Here is a 21,312-nt window from a genome sequence, read left to right as displayed (position 1 = left end):
TTCACCCCCTGCATGTTCAGGCCCCGATTGTTCAAAATCTTTTTCACTTCATCCTTCCACCTCCAATTTGGTCTCCCACTTCTCTTCGTTCCCTCCACCTCTGTCACATATCTCCCCTTTTTTCAATCTTTCCTCACTCATTTTTCTCCATGTGGCCAGACAATTTCAAACCCCTCCTATGCTCTCTCAACCTATACATCTCAAGGTATACATATATATACCCAAAGAGATATATACATATATACACATGTACATAATTCATCTGTCTGCCCTTATTCATTCCCGTCGCCACCACCACCACACATGAAATGACAACCCCCTCCCCCCGCATTTTGTGCGAGGTATCGCTAGGAAAAGACAACAAAGGCCACATTTGTTCACACTCACTCTCTAGCTGTCATGTATAATGCACCGAAACCATAGCTCCCTTTCCATGGGCCAGGCCCCACAGAACTTTCCATGGTTTACCCCAGACGCTTCACATACCCTGGTTCAATCCATTGACAGCACGTCAACCCCTGTATAAACACATCATACCAATTCACTCTATTCCTTGCAACGCCTTCCACCCTCCTGCATTGTTGAGGCCCCGATCACTCAGAATCTTTTTCACTCCATTTTCCACTTCCAATTTGGTCTCCCACTTTTCCTCGTTCCCTTTCCCCCTCTGACACATATATCTTTTTGTCCAATCTTTCCTCGCTCATTCTCTTATGTGACCAAACCATTTCAGAACACCCTCTTCTGCTCTATCAACCACACTCTTTTTATTACCACACATCTCTCTTCCCTTTCATTATTACTCGATCAGACCACCTCACACCACATATTGTCCTCAATCATCTCTTTCCCGCAATCCACCCCCTCCGCACAACTTGTCTATAACCCACGCCCCGCAACCATATAACATTGTTGGAACCACTGTTCTTTCAAACGTACTTTGCTTTCCAAGATAATGTTCTCGACTTCCATACATTTTTCAACGCTCCCAGAACTTTTGCCCCCTCCCCCACCCTATGATTCACTTCCACTTCCATGGTTCCATCCACTGCCAAATCCACTCCGATATCTAAAACACTTCACTTCCTCCAGTTTTTCTCCATTCAAACTTACCTCCCAATTGACTTGTCCCTCAACCCTACTGTAACTAATAACCTTGCTCTTATTCACATTTACTCTCAACTTTCTTCTTTCACACACTTTACCAAACTCAGTCACCAGCTTCTGCAGTTTCTCACCCGAATCAGCCACCAGCTCTGTATCATCAGCGAACAACAACTGACTCACTTCCCACGCTCTCTCATCCACAACAGACTGCATACTTGCCCCTCTTTCCAAAACTCTTGCATTCACCTCCCTAACAACCCCATCCATAAACAAATTAAAAAACCATGGGCACATCACGCACCCCTGCCGCAAACCAACATTCACTGAGAAACATTCACTTTCCTCTCTTCCTACTCGTACACATGCCTTACTTCCTTGATAAAAACTTTTCACTGCTTCTGACAACTTGCCTCCCACACCATACGTTCTTAATACCTTCCACAGAGCATTCTATCAACTCTATCATATGCCTTCTCCAGATCCATAAATGCTACATACAAATCCATTTGCTTTTCTAAGTATTTCTCACATACATTCTTCAAAGCAAACACCTGATCCACACATCCTCTATCACTTCTGAAACCACACTGCTCTTCCCCAATCTGATGCTCTGTACATGCCTTCACCCTCTCAATCAATACCCTCCCATATAATTTCCCAGGAATACTCAACAGACTTATACCTCTGTAATTTGAGCACTCACTTTTATCCCCTTTGCCTTTGTACAGTGGCACTATGCAAGCATTCCGCCAATCCTCAGGCACCTCACCATGAATCATACATACATTAAATAACCTTACCAACCAGTCAACTATACAGTCACCCCCTTTTTTTTTAATGAATTCCACTGCAGTACCATCCAAACTCGCTGCCTTGCTGGCTTTCATTTTCCGCAAAGCTTTTACTACCTCTTCTCTGTTTACCATATCATTCTCCCTAACTCTCTCACTTTGCACACCACCTCGACCAAAACATCCTATATCTGCCACTCTGTCATCAAACACATTCAACAAACCATCAAAATACTCACTCCATCACCTTCTCACATCACCACTACTTGTTATCACGTCCCCATTATCCCCCTTCACTGATGTTCCCTTTTGTTCCCTCGTCTTATGCACTTTATTTACCTCCTTCCAAAACATCTTTTTATTCTCCCTAGAATTTAATGATACTCTCTCACCCCAACTCTCATTTGCCCTCTTTTTCACCTCTTGCACCCTTCTCTTGACCTCCTGCTTCTTTCTTTTAAACATCTCCCAGTCATTTGCATTATTTCCCTGCAAAAATCATCCAAATGCCTCTTTCTTCTCTTTCACTAATAATCTTACTTCTTCATCCCACCCCTCACTACCCTTTCTAATTTGCCCACCTCCCATGCTTCTCATGCCACAAGCATCTTTTGCGCAAGCCATCACTGCTTCCCCAAATACATCCCATTCCTCCCCCACTCCCCTTACCTCCTTTGTTCTCACCTTTTTCCATTCTGTACTCAGTCTCTCTTGGTACTTTCTCACACAAGTCTCCTTCCCAAGCTCACTTACTCTCACCACTCTTTTCAACCCAACATTCTCTCTTCTTTTCTGAAAACCTCTACAAATCTTCACCTTAACCTTCACAAGATAATGATCTGACATCCCTCCAGTTGCACCTCTCAGCACTTTAACATCCAGAAGTCTCTCTTTCACACACCTATCAATTAACACATAATCCAGTAACGCTCTCTGGCCATCTCTCTTACTTACATATGTATACTTACGTATATCTCTCTTTTTAAACCAGGTATTCCCAATCACCAGTCCTTTTTCAGCACTAAAATCTACAAGCTCTTCACCATTTCCATTTACAACACTGAACATCCAATGTAACCCGATTATTCCCTCAACTGCCACATTACTCACCTTTGCATTCAAATCACCCATCACTATAACCCGGTCTCGTGCATCAAAACTACTAACACTCACTCATCTGCTCCCAAAACACTTGCCTCTCATGATCTTTCTTCTCATGCCGAGGTGCAAATGCACCAATAATCACTCATCTCTTTCCATCCACTTTCAGTTTTACCCATATCAATCTAGAGTTTACTTTCTTACACTCTATTACATACTCCCACCACTCCTGTTTCAGGAGTATTGCATACTCCTTTCCTTGCTCTTGTCCTCTCACTAACCCCTGACTTTACTCCCAAGACATTTCCAAACCACTCTTCCCCTATACCCTTGAGCTTTGTTTCACTCAGAGCCAAAACATCCAGGTTCCTTTCCTCAAACATACTATCTATAATATATATATATATATATATATATATATATGTTTATGGATGGGGTTGTTAGGGAGGTGAATGCAAGAGTTTTGGAAAGAGTGGCAAGTATGAAGTCTGTTGGGGATGAGAGAGCTTGGGAAGTGAGTCAGTTGTTGTTCGCTGATGATACAGAGCTGGTGGTTGATTCACGTGAGAAACTGCAGAAGCTGGTGACTGAGTTTGGTAAAGTGTGTGAAAGAAGAAAGTTAAGAGTAAATGTGAATAAGAGCAAGGTTATTAGGTACAGTAGGATTGAGGGTCAAGTTAATTGGGGGGGTAAGTTTGAATGGAGAAAAACTGGAGGAAGTAAAGTGTTTTAGATATCTGGGAGTGGATCTGGCAGCGGATGGAACCATGGAAGTGGAAGTGAATCATAGGGTGGGGGAGGGGGCAAAAATCCTGGGAGCCTTGAAGAATGTGTGGAAGTCGAGAACATTATCTCGGAAAGCAAAAATAGGTATGTTTGGAGGAATAGTGGTTCCAACAATTTTGTATGGTTGCGAGGCGTGGGCTATGGATAGAGTTGTGCGCAGGAGGGTGGATGTGCTGGAAATGAGATGTTTGAGGACAAAATGTGGTGTGAGGTGGTTTGATCGAGTAAGTAATGTGAGGGTAAGAGAGATGAGTGGAAATAAAAAGAGCGTGGTTGAGGGAGCAGAGGAGGGGGTTTTGAAATGATTTGGTCACTTGGAGAGAATGAGTGAGGAAAGGTTGATCAAGAGGATATATGTGTGGGAGGTGGAGGGAACGAGGAGAAGTGGGAGACCAAATTGGAGGTGGAAAGATGGAGTGAAAAAGATTCTGAGTGATCGGGGCCTGAACATGCAGGAGGGTGAAAGGCAGGCAAGGAATGGAGTGAATTGGATCGATGTGGTATACCGGGGTCGACGTGCTGTCAGTGGATTGAATCAGGGCATGTGAAGTGTCTGGGGTAAACCATGGAAAGTTGTGTGGGGCCTGGATGTGGAAAGGTAGCTGTGGTTTCTGGCATTAGTGCGTGACATCTAGAGACTGAGTGTGAACGAATGGGGCCTTTGTTGTCTTTTCCTAGCGCTACCTCGCACACATGAGGGGGTAGGGGGATGTTATTCCATATGTGGCGAGGTGGCGATGGGAATGAATAAAGGCAGACAGTGTGAGTTATGTGCATGTATATATATATGTAGGTGTCTGCGTGTGTATATATGTTTGTACATTGAGATGTATGGGTATGTATATTTGTGTGTGTGGACGTGTATGTATATACATGTGTATGGGGGTGTGTCGGGCCATTTCTTTCGTCTGTTTCCTTGCGCTACCTCGCAAACGCGGGAGACAGCGACAAGGCAAAATGAAAAAATAATAATATATATATATATATATATATATATATATTTTTTTTTTTTTTTTTTTTTTTTTTTTTTTCATACTATTCGCCATTTCCCGCAATAGCGAGGTAGCGTTAAGAACAGAGGACTGGGCCTTTGAGGGAATATTCTCACCTGGCCCCCTTCTCTGTTCCTTCTTTTGGGAAAAAAAAAAAAAAAAAAAAAAACGAGAGGGGAGGATTTCCAGCCCCCCGCTCCCTTCCCTTTTAGTCGCCTTCTACGACACGCAGGGAATACGTGGGAAGTATTCTTTCTCCCCTATCCCCAGGGATAATATATATATATATATATATATATATATATTTTTTTTTTTTTTTTTTATACTTTGTCGCTGTCTCCCGCGTTTGCGAGGTAGCGCAAGGAAACAGACGAAAGAAATGGCCCAACCCCCCCCCCATACACATGTACATACACACGTCCACACACGCAAATATACATACCTACACAGCTTTCCATGGTTTACCCCAGACGCTTCACATGCCTTGATTCAATCCACTGACAGCACGTCAACCCCTGTATACCACATCGCTCCAATTCACTCTATTCCTTGCCCTCCTTTCACCCTCCTGCATGTTCAGGCCCCGATCACACAAAATCTTTTTCACTCCATCTTTCCACCTCCAATTTGGTCTCCCTCTTCTCCTCGTTCCCTTCACCTCCGACACATATATCCTCTTGGTCAATCTTTCCTCACTCATTCTCTCCATGTGCCCAAACCATTTCAAAACACCCTCTTCTGCTCTCTCAACCACGCTCTTTTTATTTCCACACATCTCTCTTACCCTTACGTTACTTACTCGATCAAACCACCTCACACCACACATTTTCCTCAAACATCTCATTTCCAGCACATCCATCCTCCTGCGCACATCTCTATCCATAGCCCACGCCTCGCAACCATACAACATTGTTGGTACCACTATTCCTTCAAACATACCCATTTTTGCTTTCCGAGATAATGTTCTCGACTTCCACACATTTTTCAAGGCTCCCAAAATTTTCGCCCCCTCCCCCACCCTATGATCCACTTCCGCTTCCATGGTTCCATCCGCTGACAGATCCACTCCCAGATATCTAAAACACTTCACTTCCTCCAGTTTTTCTCCATTCAAACTCACCTCCCAATTGACTTGACCCTCACCCCTACTGTACCTAATAACCTTGCTCTTATTCACATTTACTCTTAACTTTCTTCTTCCACACACTTTACCAAACTCAGTCACCAGCTTCTGCAGTTTCTCACATGAATCAGCCACCAGCGCTGTATCATCAGCGAACAACAACTGACTCACTTCCCAAGCTCTCTCATCCCCAACAGACTTCATACTTGCCCCTCTTTCCAGGACTCTTGCATTTACCTCCCTAACAACCCCATCCATAAACAAATTAAACAACCATGGAGACATCACACACCCCTGCCGCAAACCTACATTCACTGAGAACCAATCACTTTCCTCTCTTCCTACACGTACATATATATATATATATATATATATATATATATATATATATATATATATATATATATATATATATATATATATATGTATATATATATAATATCTATTTACTTATTATCGCTGTTTCCCGCGTCAACAAGGTAGCGCCAGGAAACAGACGATGAATGGCCCATCCACTCATATACATAAACGCCCATACAATTACATATACATACATATCAACATACATATTCATAAACAGACATATTCATACTTGCTTGCCTTCATCCATTCCGGCGATACCCCGCCCCACAGGAAGTGCCTCGCTAATCCCTGCGTCAGGGAGGTAGCGCCAGGAAAACAGACAAAAGAGGCCACATTCGTTCACACTCAGTCTCCAGCGGTCATGCGCAATACACAGAAACCACATCTGCATCCTGACTCACTAATCAAACTGTGTGTAACCATATGTGCAGCCATATATATATATATATATATATATATATATATATATATATATATATATATATATATATATAAAAGAAGGAACAGAGCGGGCAGGTGAGGATATTCCAAAAAAGGCCCAGTCCTCTGTTCTTGACGCTACCTCGCTGACGCGAATAGTTTAAAATGGCGAAAATAGTTTAAAAAAAAGAAATATATATATATATATATATATATATATATATATATATATATATATATATATATATATATTATCTCGGAAAGCAAAAATGGGTATGTTTGAAGGAATAGTGGTTCCAACAATGTTGTATGGTTGCGAGGCGTGGGCTATGGATAGAGTTGTGTGCAGGAGGATGGATGTGCTGGAATTGAGATGTTTGAGGACAATGTGTGGTGTGAGGTGGTTTGATCGAGTAAGTAACGTAAGGGTAAGAGAGATGTGTGGAAATAAAAAGAGCGTGGTTGAGAGAGCAGAAGAGGGTGTTTTGAAATGGTTTGGGCACATGGAGAGAATGAGTGAGGAAAGATTGACCAAGAGGATATATGTGTCGGAGGTGGTGGGAACGAGGAGAAGAGGGAGACCAAATTGGAGGTGGAAAGATGGAGTGAAGAAGATTTTGTGTGATTGGGGCCTGAACATGCAGGAGGGTGAAAGGAGGGCAAGGAATAGAGTGAATTGGAGCGATGTGGTATACCGGGGTTGACGTGCTGTCATTGGATTGAATCGGGGCATGTGAAGCGTCTGGGGTAAACCATGGAAAGCTGTGTAGGTATGTATATGTGCGTGTGTGGACGTATGTATATACATGTGTATGGGGGTGGGTTGGGCCATTTCTTTCGTCTGTTTCCTTGCGCTACCTCACAAACGCGGGAGACAGCGACAAAGAAAAAAAAAAATATATATATATATATATATATATATATATATATATATATATATATATCTTTCAAACTATTCGCCATTTCCCATATTAGCGAGGTAGCGTTAAGAACAGAGGACTGGGCCTTTGAGGGAATACCCTCACCTGGACCCCTTCTCTGTTCCTTCTTTTGGAAAATTAAAAAAAAAACGAGAGGGGAGGATTTCCATCCCTCGCTCCCTCCCCTTTTAGTCGCCTTCTACGACACGCAAGGAATATGTGGGAAGTATTCTTTCTCCCCTATCCCCAGGGATAGATTGATGATAGAGTGGCAGATATAGGGTGTTTTGGTCGAGGTGGTGTGCAAAGTGAGAGGGTTAGGGAAAATGATTTGGTAAACAGAGAAGAGGTAGTAAAAGCTTTGCGGAAGATGAAAGCCGGGAAGGCAGCAGGTTTGGATGGTATTGCAGTGGAATTTATTAAAAAAGGGGGTGACTGTATTGTTGACTGGTTGGTAAGGTTATTTAATGTATGTATGATTCATAGTGAGGTGCCTGAGGATTGGTGGAATGCTTGCATAGCGCCATTGTACAAAGGCAAAGGGGATAAGAGTGAGTGCTCAAATTAGAGAAGTATAAGTTTGTTGAGTATTCCTGGTAAATTGTATGGGAGGGTATTGATTGAGAGGGTGAAGGCATGTACAGAGCATCAGATTGGGGAAGAGCAGTGTGGTTTCAGAGGTGATAGAGGATGTGTGGATCAGGTGTTTGCTTTGAAGAATGTATGTGAGAAATACTTAGCAAAGCAAATGGATTTGTATGTAGCATTTATGGATCTGGAGAAGGCATATGATAGAGTTGATAGAGATGCTCTGTGGAAGGTACCAAGAATATGTGGTGTGGGAGGCAAGTTGTTAGAAGCAGTGAAAAGTTCTTTTCGAGGATGTAAGGCATGTGTACGGGTAGGAAGAGAGGAAAGTGAATGTTTCTCAGTGAACGTAGGTTTGCGGCAGGGGTGTGTGATGTCTCCATGGTTGTTTAATTTGTTTATGGATGGGGTTGTTAGGGAGGTGAATGCAAGAGTTTTGGAAAGAGGGGCAAGTATGCAGTCTGTCGTGGATAAGAGAGCTTGGGAAGTGAGTCAGTTGTTGTTCGCTGATGATACAGTGCTGGTGGCTGATTCATGTAAGAAACTGCAGAAGCTGGTGACTGAGTTTGGTAAAGTGTGTGAAAGAAGAAAGTTAGAGGAAATGTGAATAAGAGCAAGGTTATTAGGTACAGTAGGGTTGAGGGTCAAGTCAATTGGGAGGTAAGTTTGAATGGAGAAAAACTGGAGGAAGTAAAGTGTTTTAGATATCTGGGAGTGGATCTGGCAACGGATGGAACCATGGAAGCGGAAGTGAATCATAGGGTGGGGGAGGGGGCAAAAATCCTGGGAGCCTTGAAGAATGTGTGGAAGTCAAGAACATTATCTCGGAAAGCAAAAATGGGTATGTTTGAAGGAATAGTGGTTCCAACAATGTTGTATGGTTGCGAGGTGTGGGCTATGGATAGAGTTGTGCGCAGGAGGGTGGATGTGCTGGAAATGAGATGTTTGAGGACAATATGTGGTGTGAGGTGGTTTGATCGAGTAAGTAATGTAAGGGTAAGAGAGATGTGTAGAAATAAAAAGAGCGTGGTTGAGAGAGCTGAAGAGGGTGTTTTGAAATGGTTTGGGCACATGGAGAGAATGAGTGAGGAAAGATTGACCAAGAGGATATATGTGTCAGAGGTGGAGGGAACGAGGAGAAGTGGGAGACCAAATTGGAGGTGGAAAGATGGAGTGAAAAAGATTTTGAGTGATCGGGGCCTGAACATGCAGGAGGGTGAAAGGCGGGCAAGGAATAGAGTGAATTGGATCGATGTGGTATACCGGGGTCGACGTGCTGTCAATGGATTGAATCAGGGCATATGAAGCGTCTGGGGTAAACTGTGGAAAGTTGTGTGGGGCCTGGATGTGGAAAGGGAGCTGTGGTGTCTGGCATTATTGCATGACAGCTGGAGATTGAGTGTGAGCGAATGGGGCCTTTGTTGTCTTTTCCTGGCGCTGCCTCATGCACATGAGGGGGGAGGGGGATGTTATTCCATGTATGGCGGGGTGGCGATAGGGGTGAGTAGGGGCAGACAGTGTGAATTGTGTGCATGTGTGTATATGTGTGTGTCTGTGTGTGTATATATGTCTGTACGTTGGGATGTGTCGGTTTGTATGTTTGCGTGTGTGGACGTGTGTGTGTGTGTGTGTGTGCATGTGTGTGGGGTGGGTTGGGCAATTTCTTTCATCTGTTTCCTTCCGCTACCTTGTAGGCGCAAGAGACAGCAACAAAGCAAAATAAATATAAATAAAATATATATATGTATGTTATTATTTTTTTTCTATACTTTGTCGCTGTCTCCCGCATTAGCGAGGTAGTGCAAGGAACAGATGAAAGAATGGCCCCACCCACCCACATACACATGTATATACATAAACGCCCACACACTCACATATACATACCAAGACATTTCAACGTATACATACATTTACATATGTAGACATATACACACATATATACACTTGCTGCCTTCATCCGTTCCCATTGCCACCCCACCACACATGAAACAGCATCTCCCCCCTCTAGCAAGGCAGCGCCAGGAAGAGACACTAAAGGCTAAGTATTGGCACTGGAGTTCGCAAGTTATGTAGACTCTAATGCCATGGCCACCCCCTTGAGGACGTTCCAGACTGGAACAGGTGTCAGTGATATAGATCGAATATACTCATAAAATATTGATAGTATGGTGTCTTTTCAGCAGTATTTTTGCCATTCCTGTTAAGATTGCTGCCCACTTCTTTAAATCCTCTAGCCTCTAATTTATCCACACAGGCATATATCATATTACACTCCCTTTTCTCAAACTTATCCCCCTTGCCTTTATTAATCTTCTTGTGCTTGCTTCCAAGATTAGGATGAATTTATTGAGCAAGTGGATAAGTATTATTCATATACTACTTAATCATTAGAAAATCTTCTCTTGGCAGATCAGAACAGTTAATGGATCAGAAAGGAAATACATACAACTTTGTGGTTTGTGAAGACGTTGACAAGACTCACAGAAATGTGAGCATCATCCAGACTGACACAGCTGAAAGGAAGTTTGTGCTTGGTTACAACAACAAAACTCTTGCCTCACGTAACAGTAAGTATGAAAAAAATATGTGATATCTGATATGCCTTGATTTTTGCTTATAAAAGGCATTATTAGTAATGTTCCTGTTTTTTTATATATGAAAAAATGTAGGTAGTATGAAGTTTGGAATATTTTTGAGATTAATTTTGTATCTGCATAGAGAATCACGCCCCCACTTCATCACCACTCCCTCGCTTGCTGGGTACTACACCCTCCACAACTCCCTCCTCCCATGGCTGCCACATCCCTCACCAGCACCATGCTTTCCTTCCCAGATCACCACACCACTCCTTCCATTCCTGGGCAGCAAATTCTCCTTCAACATTGCCACACCTCGAAATAATAGAAAATGTGGAAGATTAAGAAAAACTTCAATGGGATCTGGAAAATAACTCCAGATGGGCAGATGAGAACTTGATGGAATTCAGTGAACAGAAATTTGAATATATTATTCATGGAAGAGCTAACACTATTGCAGAGCCTTCATACAGTGCCCCAGCAGGAAAAGAAATAGAGTAAAGCAAAATTCTAAGATCTGGGAACAATTACTAGTGAAAAACATGAATTCAAGGAATGATACCAAGAACATTTGCATGAAGAGACAGATGTAATGATGGAAATGTTTTATGCATATATCTATCCATCCCTATATCTGTGATGCCCATTTCCTCTCGGAACTCCCATCAAGGGGTGGGCACAGCAAAAGAGTCTCCACTTATCTCTGTCCTTACATGCCTCTATCACATACACCATTCCATGCATTCTTCCTCTGTTTCTCTCCCTCTAGTGTTCCTCCACTCTATTTGCCCATATCACAGGTGGTCTTCCACTCACACCAACACCTTTAAATGTACTCTCATACACTCTCCTTGTGAACTCCCAGTCTTGCATTCTTTCCACATGCCCAAACCACCTCAAAGTGTTATGTTTCACCCATTCCACCACTCCACAATTCATTTTCTTTACATTCCTTGCCATACCACATCTTTCATACACCCTTTCATTTCTTTCTTCATTCCATCTAGTGAAAGCACATGCTCTCCTCAAATAGCTCACTTCCACAGCCTAGATTTGTGACTTCTGTGCCTCATACCACATCCATGTTTCAGCTGCATAGGCCAGGGTAACGAGGACCATGCTATCCCTTAATCCTCTCTTCACTGCCATACTTACACCTCTACTCATCATTATTCTATTAAGGAACCGAATGACTCTTCTACCCTGTACTGCTCTCTCCCTTATCTCTCCTTCTGTATCACCACACTTACCCAAGACAACCCCTAGATACTTAAACTCTCTCTCTCTCTCTCTCTCTCTCTCTCTCTCTCTCTCTCTCTCTCTCTCTCTCTCTCTCTCTCTCTCTCTCTCTCTCTCAGTTTAGTACACTTTCTTCATTTTCTTTTTTCTATCTATATTGTTTTACAAAATCTATGATTTCACTCCATTCCCTTTCAAACACCATTACTTGCATATGCTTTCAATCTCATCTGCTTACACACATCATAAAACACCCTTACAGCCTTCTGCAACTCCTCTTCACTCTCTGCAAACAACACATTGTCATCTGCAAACAGACTTGCCACTGGCCACCATATCTCACCTCCACACTTCATCTTTCCCCCCCTTTTCCCTAGGTTTGCTTTCATCTCTCGTACCACTTTTGGGTGACATTACCTAGCCCTGCCTCACACCTATATGTATCCAAAAACTTTTGCTCAGCTCTCCATCCACTCTTATACATGCATTTGCTCCTTTACAGAAGGCTTTTACACCATCCAACAGCTATCCTACCTATACCATATATCCTCAACACATCCCACAAAGCATTTCACTTGACTCTGTCATATGCTTTCTCCAGATCTGATCCGCACATCCCATACCTTTCCTAAGATCCCCTTGCTCTTCACTTATTCTGCATTCAGTTACTTCCATCACTCTGTCAGTTAATGTTCATGCTTACACTTTTCCTGGTATACTTAGCAACTTATTCCCCTATAATTGCAGCATACGTCCTTTGCACCTTTATTCCATTATAATTGCTACATACATCCTTCACACCTTTATACAAGAAGTAAACTTGAATACTGCTATATTGTCTGGTCACCAGCAAAGCAGATTGAAATAAACAAGAATGAGAAAATACAGAAATATTTCACAAGTAAGATAAATGGACTGGAGCATATATAACTTACCATGAGCAGTTAGAAGAACTAGGACTTTCTAGTCTTGAACGTCAGAGGGAGAGATGTATAATATTATATATCTGGCAACAAATAAGGGCAATAAAGAGCAATATTTTAAACCAGAAAGTAACCAGACAAGGACAACACATGATCATTAAGTTTAGAATAATTCCAGGAAACCAACCAAAATTGCATAAGACAATGACATAAGACAAGGAATTTGGAATGTTTGGGGTTAATGTTATACTTGGTGATCTAAGAAATTTGAAGAGATTGATGATGGAAACAGTCAACACAAGACAAGTAATGGTTTAAGACAATTCTGGATGAACCTATAATAAGATAACTATACCAGAGGAGTAGCTGCTAAAAGAAATAGCATTATATAGTAAGCAAGACAGGTGAGGGAACAGGGCAAGGTGGTCGAGAGAAACATTGTCAACTCCCAGGTCAAGTGGTGAGCCCAGTGCATGTGCTCTACCATTATGGCAAAATCTCATCTTAGGTACTTGTAAGTAAGTAGGTATTCCCTGACCACCACCCCTCCTTCCCTAGCACTGTAGCAGTCACTCCCTCCCTGGCCACCACACCCTCCTTTGCCAACACCTCTCCCTCCTTCCCTGGCCACAACACTCCAACTAATACATTGACATTGTTTGATGGTTAATGACACCCTTGCTATTTTCCTCTATGCTATTACCATATTTCTGGCACAGCCTTCTCATTCAACAAGATATTTCTCGAAAATATTTCACCCCTGCAGCTAGAAAAATTTGTCCTAGGGATATGGATGGAATTTTGACAAATATGGGGTTAGTAGTCATGCATCGACTTTTAAGAACCTAAATGTGCTTGTGACATGGTTGATCTGGGCTTTTCAGGGTCATGTCCTGTGAATGAAGTTGAAAAGAAGATAAAAATTGTTGCAAGACATCAGACTTCAGGCTCAAATAACAAATGAATTATGAAGTGGCTAGTTTTGTAGTTAGACCTCCCATTGTGTTGTGATTAGTTATGATCTGGGATATATCATGTGAAGTGAAGTAGGAGTGAAGTCATTCATGTAATACCCAGAATGTTTGTACCATTGTGTTGCTGTTAGGTGCCCAGCAGACAGTAAGAATGTGACTGATGGTCAAAATATGTACCCCAAGGATTTCAGTAGTGTTTTATTTGATCTCCATTTTTTGGGTTGAACACTGACTGAAATGGGCATAGATCTTGTCAAGAAGTATCTTGAAATAGTCGATAGCCTTAATTTTATCTGTTGTGTCACCTGTGCCTCTCTCCAACCTGTGATTTAGATAGTGCCATAAGAATAGGCAAAGATACATGTATATCAGTTTATAGCAGTTCCATATGGTCTCTCTAAGCATGACACTTGCTCTGTCATTGATGGATACCCAGTAATGTTGTGGATAGTCTTCGCTAAAGTCACACAACTTCATATATGTAAAGAGTGTGTAACATTATTTCTGGAGTCTGCCCCTTGAAGTCAATAAAATTTAGCAGGATAATGTGGATCACTGGAACCAGTGTAAGCTAGAAGATAGATATCTAGCACTGATTGTTTGCTTAATAATGTAGCTTCCTCTATAAGGACACCTTGTCTCTCTGAGGACAGCTATTCCAAGAAACAAGGTTGCTCTCTCAGTTCAGTTTCTGTCACATTTATGAATTTGATAGCTGTGTTACGAGTGCAAGATTATTAACATGTACACCAATTAGTTTTTCCAGCTCAAGTAAGCTCTTGTAGTATGAGAAAGGGCAATTCCTCACAGCAGTATAATGCACTGTGAGGAAGATGATAACATTTGCAGTGCTCATGTTTACTTTTATATCCTTGAGAGATATATCAAGGCCATTGTTCTTTGTTAGTTTGTGCAATTTTCTGGGCTGTATAGTGGGCCTTAGATTCTACATTAGCTTTTATTTCATTTCTCTGTGAAGCTAGTTGAGTTGCCCTGCCTTTGCTGTGGGATGCTTCAATGCTCGATGAACTCCACTCTTGAACCAGTAACACACCATTCTCTTTTAGTTAACTAGGTTCTTCAAAAGAGTGCTCTTCTCGCATCCATGTTAGCCATATTAAGGTGAAAGCCATGAATATGATACCCTTTTCTCCTGCCATCAGCAGAAAATCGTGACCCTCTTCCATGACATTGCTCTGATGTTAACATTTTCACCCTAGAAATAACACCGTGGAATGAATTAAGCTTTGGATTTCATCCATAAGCAAAAGAAACTGACTTTGTCTCATGAGTTTTTAATTTTTCAGAGAAAAAATGTAAAGTATTTATTATAGAAAAACACATTAGGTAGAAGTAGTCTGTACGAGCTTTAGGTAGTAGCCTCTGCAAATGTTGCATTAGAGTTGCCCTTTGTCTTTGACCTGTTAAGGGTGAGGCACAAAAGACTAAGAAGCAGCACTAGGGTTCACTAGTTATGGAGACTTTATTGCTGTGGCCACCTCCCTGAGGGCGCTCCAGTTGGAACAGGCACCATAGAAAAAGATAGATAGTAGCATAGAAACCAATGTAGCCTGAAGCATCCTCATCATAAAATACCAGACATAGCTGCTCAAGTATAGTCCTTTATTGGTCTTTTATTACTGTTGGGTCGTTTTTGTATTTTATTCTTAACTTAAAGGGTCCAATTTTTTTGTCTTCTTGTTTTTACTTTGTTTATATATGTGAATAGTAACTTAGTATTTTTTCCATGTTTTGTAAAACTTTCTTCATTTATTTTGTTCTCATCATGCCAGTCAGTCTTACAGTATTTGTGTGCTGTCTTTACTGTAGTAATGAAGGGTATTATTTGACCTTTACTGAGAACACTTTTTGCTCAACTTTCCTAAAACCCTTTGTCATGAGCGGAAAACAACCAGTAGCTACTCCCAAGATGAAAATGATTTGTTGAAGGGATAAAAATGTGGGAACCTTCTGTTAGACATTGGCTGCTAGATTGGGCTACCTCTCTTGAGAGTGAAGTCAGATATCACTAATTGTACCAAAATGAAGTGCACTGCTGAAAGTGTCACCAGGTAATGCTTTTTATATTATGAAATCAAGGAATGGTTGCTAAGTTTTGGATTGATTTCCAAAGTCAGAGGAATGTGCCTATGAGTTTGTTATTGATCAAGGAGAATGCCATGTTACTATGGGAAGATTTGAAAGAACTTGAGGGTAGTATAAGTGCTTGAGAAACTTTCAATGTAAGCCATGATTAGATTGATTACTTTTAGAGGTATACTAACTAATAACAATGTTTGTGTGAGTGGAGAGGTGGTAAACACGTGACACTGTGGTGACAGTCATCCCCAGACAGACTGAAAGTAATCATTGAGGAAGGTCATTACTTGCCCAAATAAGTATTTGAGGTAGATGAGACTGGGTTTTATTGGGGGAGAAAGTTATGTCATGCTTCAAATCAACAAAGAATCACCTGACTCCTCACCTTGGAGGTAATGCAGAAGCTATAGGCTGAAACCTTCCCTGGTGTACCACTCAGGAGATCCAAGAGCTCTGAAGGGTTACTCCGCTGCTAGTTCCTCTGTGGGATGGTGATCAAACCTTAAAGACTGATTGACAAAGCTATCATTCCAGGATTGGATCATGTCCTACTTCAGCTTCCTTTCAAATTATTGTGCAGACAACAATATAACAACAGATCCCTGCTCCTTATTTTTTATGCCCTTGGTCATCTGTTGAACATTGAAGACCTAGCTACAACATTTTTATCATATTTTTGCCACCAGTCATTATGTTTTTGCTGCCATTGGACAAGGGCATTATCACCACATTTAAGGCTGTTCATATTTGGCAAACCATGAGAGGGCTTATCTTAGAAACAGACAGTGAGGACAAGCGCACAGTTCTGGAGTCTTAGGGGATTTCAGTATAAAGACAATGTCAGTGCCTTGTGAGATGAAATTACCCCTGTATTGGTGAATGAGACTCAGGAAAGGATCTGGCCGAATTTTACCATGGCATCTTTAAGCTTGAAAATGTGCCCATTATCCAGGTACATATTTTAGGGCTGGCAAGGTAACCTGGGTTTGAGAAAATTGACCAAAATGATTTGGTTGAAGTGCTGAAATCTTATGGGAAAGATGTAACAAACAAAGACCTGATGCAAATTTAGCAACAAAGAGTAAGTGTGTGGGAGAAAGATGCTGAAAACTGGACAAAGCCCCAGAAACAGCTTCTGGTGAAATGATTTTTGGAAATTTTTCAGGTTTATTGAGCAACTGGTGGACATATTGAATGATGACAGCCCCAATATGGTATGAAGAATTAGTGATTACTGTATAAGTATGGGCACCCTTCACTGCTGGAAGGAGCTGTATCAGAAGATGAAAGCTGTTCAGTTCTCTTCTTTTACCTTCTGTAAAGCTTAGGAAACACCATCAACACCAGGAAGCCTCGCCAGAAACCCAGGTCACTCCTTCAACAAGCAAAGAAGTCTCACCAGTCAGGGATGAAACTGGCCAGATATCAGACAAAGAGGCAGGTAGTCCTGCCTCTTTGTCTCAATAGCCTTTTCATTCCTCACGTGCACCTCTCAACCTTCAGCACACACTACACAATTACAAAAAGAAATATATTTATGTAAACATTTATATATGTTCTATGTTGATTTGTCTAGCTGATGTCTTTATAAAGTGTTTATTCATTCATTCATTCATTTATCTGCATTCTGTTTGGACTTATTTTGTTATTGTCTTAATATTTACTTTAGCTAGGCTAGGATGACTGAAAATTACTGCCCAGGAATACATCCCCAATACATTACACTAATGGGAAATATGCTTTTGATTTATGGATTTTGGATTTACACTGAGTTGTTTAGGAACACATCTAAAGCTCAGATTGAGGAATATCTGCACAAATGTAATTTTTAGTGCAGGCAGATGGAAACAACTTCACTTATTTTATAACCACCTTACAGAGTTTTTCAGCAGATACTAGGTCTCCATTACTTAGAATTGTGTTAATGGTTCATGGCAGGAATGTTCAAGGAAACTGCTGTATGTGCTGCTCTGCCTAGAATGTGTGAGAAGGTAACATACTGTTGATTTATATTGCTATATTTTGATCTATTTAATAACTTTTTTGTTTTCACACATTTCCATTTGTTTATGCTTTAGGGGACTGGCTGATGGTGACATTCCTTGGTGGGGATAAGTTTGAGCAGGCATGCAACAAAACCATGATGCAGTCTCATATCTTGTTTATCTGTGACCATCATCAGAACAAGGTTAGATATCATGACAAATCATAGTCATGTTTTGTGCTTATAGAATTAATTTTCTATTTTTGACAAAGTCCCGTTGAAACCTTTTGGTACAGCCTTGAAGAATCCAACCCTTAATTTTGTTGAGATTTTTTTTGTTTTGCTATTGTATGTCATAAGGATTTATTTTCCTGATGGAAATGTTTATTAGAAGTTGCCAAAGTAGTTTGGTACCTCAATTTATGTCTATTTGGGGAGATAGCAGCACAAAATATAACTCTTCTTTTTCTGAGATCCTAATGAAGGCCTTTAACACAAAGGGGATAAAGGTGAGTGTTCAAACTACAGAGGCATGTTTGTTGAGTTTTCCTGGGAAACTATATGGGACGGTATTGATTGAGAGGGTGAAGGCATGGACAGGTAGAGGATATGTGGATCAGGTGTTTGCTTTGAAGAATGTGTGTGAGAAATACTTAAGAAAAACAGATGGATTTGTATATAGCAGTTATGGATCTGGAGAATGCATATGATAGGGTGTATAGAGATGCTTTGTGGAAGGTCTTAGGAGTATATGGTGTGGGAGGTAAGTTGGTAGAAGCAGTGAAAAGTTTTTAACAAGAATGTAAGGCATGTTTACGAGTAGGAAGTGAGGAGAGTTATTAGTTTTCAGTGAATGTCAGTTTGTAGCAGGGATGTGAGATGTCCCCGCGGTTGTTTAATTTGTTTATGGATGAGGCGGTTAGGAAGGTAAGTGCAAGAGTTTTTCAGAGATGGGCAAGTATGCAGTCTGCTGTAGATGAAAGGGCTTGGGAAGTGAGTCAGTTGTTGTTCGCTGATGATACAGCTCTAGTTGCTGCTTCGGGTGAGAAACTGCAGAGGTAGGTGACTGAGTTTGGAAAAGTGTGTGAAAGGAGAAAGTTGAGAATAAAAGTGAATAAGAGCAAAGTTGAGGGACAAGTTGATTGGGATGTGATTTTGAATGGAGAAACACTGGAGGAAGTGAAGTGTTTTAGATATCTGGAAGTGGACCCAGCAGCATATGGAACCAAGGAAGCAGAAGTGAATCTCAGGGTGAGGGAGGGGGTGAAGGTTCTGGGAGTGACAAAGAATGTGTGGAGAGAGAGAACGTTATCTTAGAGAGCAAAAATGGGTATGTTTGAAGGAATAGTAGTTCCAACAATGTTATATGGTTGTGAGACATGGGCTGTAGATAGGGTTGTATGGAGGAGGATGGATGTGTTGGAAATGAAATATTTGAGGATAATATGTGATGTGAGGTGGTTTGATCGAGTAAGTAATGAAAGGGTAAAAGATATATGTGGAAATGAAAAGAGTGGTTGAGAGAGCAGAAGAGGTTATGTTGAAATGGTTTGGACATATGAAGAGAATGAGTGAGGAAAGATTGACAAAGAGGATATATGTGTCAGAGGTGGAGGGAAGGAGAAGTGGAAGACCAAATTGGAGGTAGAAGGATGGAGTGAAAAAGATTTTGAATGATTGCGTTTGAACATACAGGAGGATGAGAGGCATGCAAGGAATAGAGTGAATTGGAACGATATGGTATACTAGGGTTGACATGCTGTCAGTGAACTGAGCCAGGGCATGTGAAATGTCTGGGGGTAAACCATGGGAAGGTCTGTGGGGCCTGGATGTGGATAGAGAGCTGTGGTTTCAGTGCATTACACATGACAGCTAGAGACTGAGTGTTTACCTGTTTACCTGATGCTACCTCACATAAGCAAGGGGTAGTGATGCTTTTTCTTGTAGGATGGGGGACCACCAGGAATGGATGAAGGCAAGCAACTATGAATATGTACATGTTTATGTATGTATGTCTTTGTATGTGTGTATATATATATATATATATAATATATATATTGGAAAGGACCACAATTTTGCGCGTGATCAAGGTATTCCTATGAGTCCACAGGGAAAATGAAACATGGAAAGTTCCCAAGTGCACTTTTGTGTGATAATCACATCATCAGGGGAGACACAAGAGAGAAATATAACAGTCAGTTGATATACATCGAAGAGACGAAGCTAGGACGCCATTTGGTAAACGTGATTGTCCAAAACATACAACGTGCGTTCATAAACTTATCATTTTCCAAATTTTATCAACAATAAAGTTATCTAATTTGGATAGACCATCACTAATATTAAGATTATAATTCTTTTGTGTATTTAATAATAGAAGATTCAATGATATTTCTCTTGGTAATAGAGTTAGAGTTGATAACTGAGATGGCGTTACTCCAGTCAGTACAATGATCATAGTTTTGAACGTGATTAAACAAGGCATTTGATTCTTGTCCTGTTCTTATACTATAGTTATGTTGCTTAAGTCTAACAGAAAGATCCTTACCAGTCTGACCAACATAAAATTTATCACAGTTTCCACAAGGCACTTTATAGGTGCATCCAAGAGAATTTTCTGGTGAATTCCTGATAAAGATATTCTTTATAGTATTATTGTTGCTAAAGGCAACATTTACATTAAAGGATTTAAGCAACATGGGAAGCAAAGTGAAATTATTATTAAAAGGGAGAACTAAAAGATTCTTGGTGTCAATGGGAGGTTTGGGCTCAACTCTATAAAATGATTTCTTTGCTAACTTAAGGGATTTATCAATGAAAGATCTAGGGTACTTTAACTTAGATCCAATAGAATATATCCTCTCAAACTCATCATCAATAAACTCTGGACTGCAAATACGTAATGCCCTAAGGAACATAGACTGAAATGATGATAATTTAACTCTGTCATGTTGAGGTGAGTAATAATGGATATATGAGCATACATTGGTGGGTTTTCTGTGTATGCTAAACTTAAACTTGTTTCCTTGTCTATGGACCATGCAATCTAAAAATGGTAACATACCATTATTCTCATTTTCTACAGTAAATTTGATGGAAGGTACTACATTGTTAAGTAAGGGGAGAAATATTTGTAAATTTTCATTTGTTGGCCAAACTCAAAGAAGATCATCTACATACCTAAACCAAATTGCATTAGAAGGTAAGATATCCTTTAGTAATTTTGTTTCAAAAAATTCCATATAAAGATTACTTAGTACAGGTGAAAGAGGGTTACCCATTGCCATACCAAATTTTTGAGCATAATAATCTCCATTAAATTGAA

At 40.8% G+C, this 21,312-nt stretch overlaps 1 protein-coding gene across 1 annotated transcript in view; it reads left to right on the top strand.

Moving 5' to 3' along the window:
- LOC139748614 (cation-dependent mannose-6-phosphate receptor-like) overlaps positions 1 to 21,312 on the top strand; it is a 104,641-nt gene that overhangs the window by 72,170 nt on the left and 11,159 nt on the right. Inside the window, exons 2-3 of the mRNA XM_071661758.1 lie at positions 10,601 to 10,758; positions 18,082 to 18,191. Coding sequence (XP_071517859.1) covers positions 10,601 to 10,758; positions 18,082 to 18,191 — 268 coding nt within the window. The remainder of the gene's footprint in view (positions 1 to 10,600; positions 10,759 to 18,081; positions 18,192 to 21,312) is intronic.

This window comes from Panulirus ornatus, chromosome 5, assembly GCF_036320965.1.
Source record: "Panulirus ornatus isolate Po-2019 chromosome 5, ASM3632096v1, whole genome shotgun sequence".
Lineage (NCBI taxonomy): Eukaryota > Metazoa > Arthropoda > Malacostraca > Decapoda > Palinuridae > Panulirus > Panulirus ornatus.
Note: the sequence above shows the minus strand (reverse complement) of the source record. Positions and strands in the feature narration are given on the sequence as shown.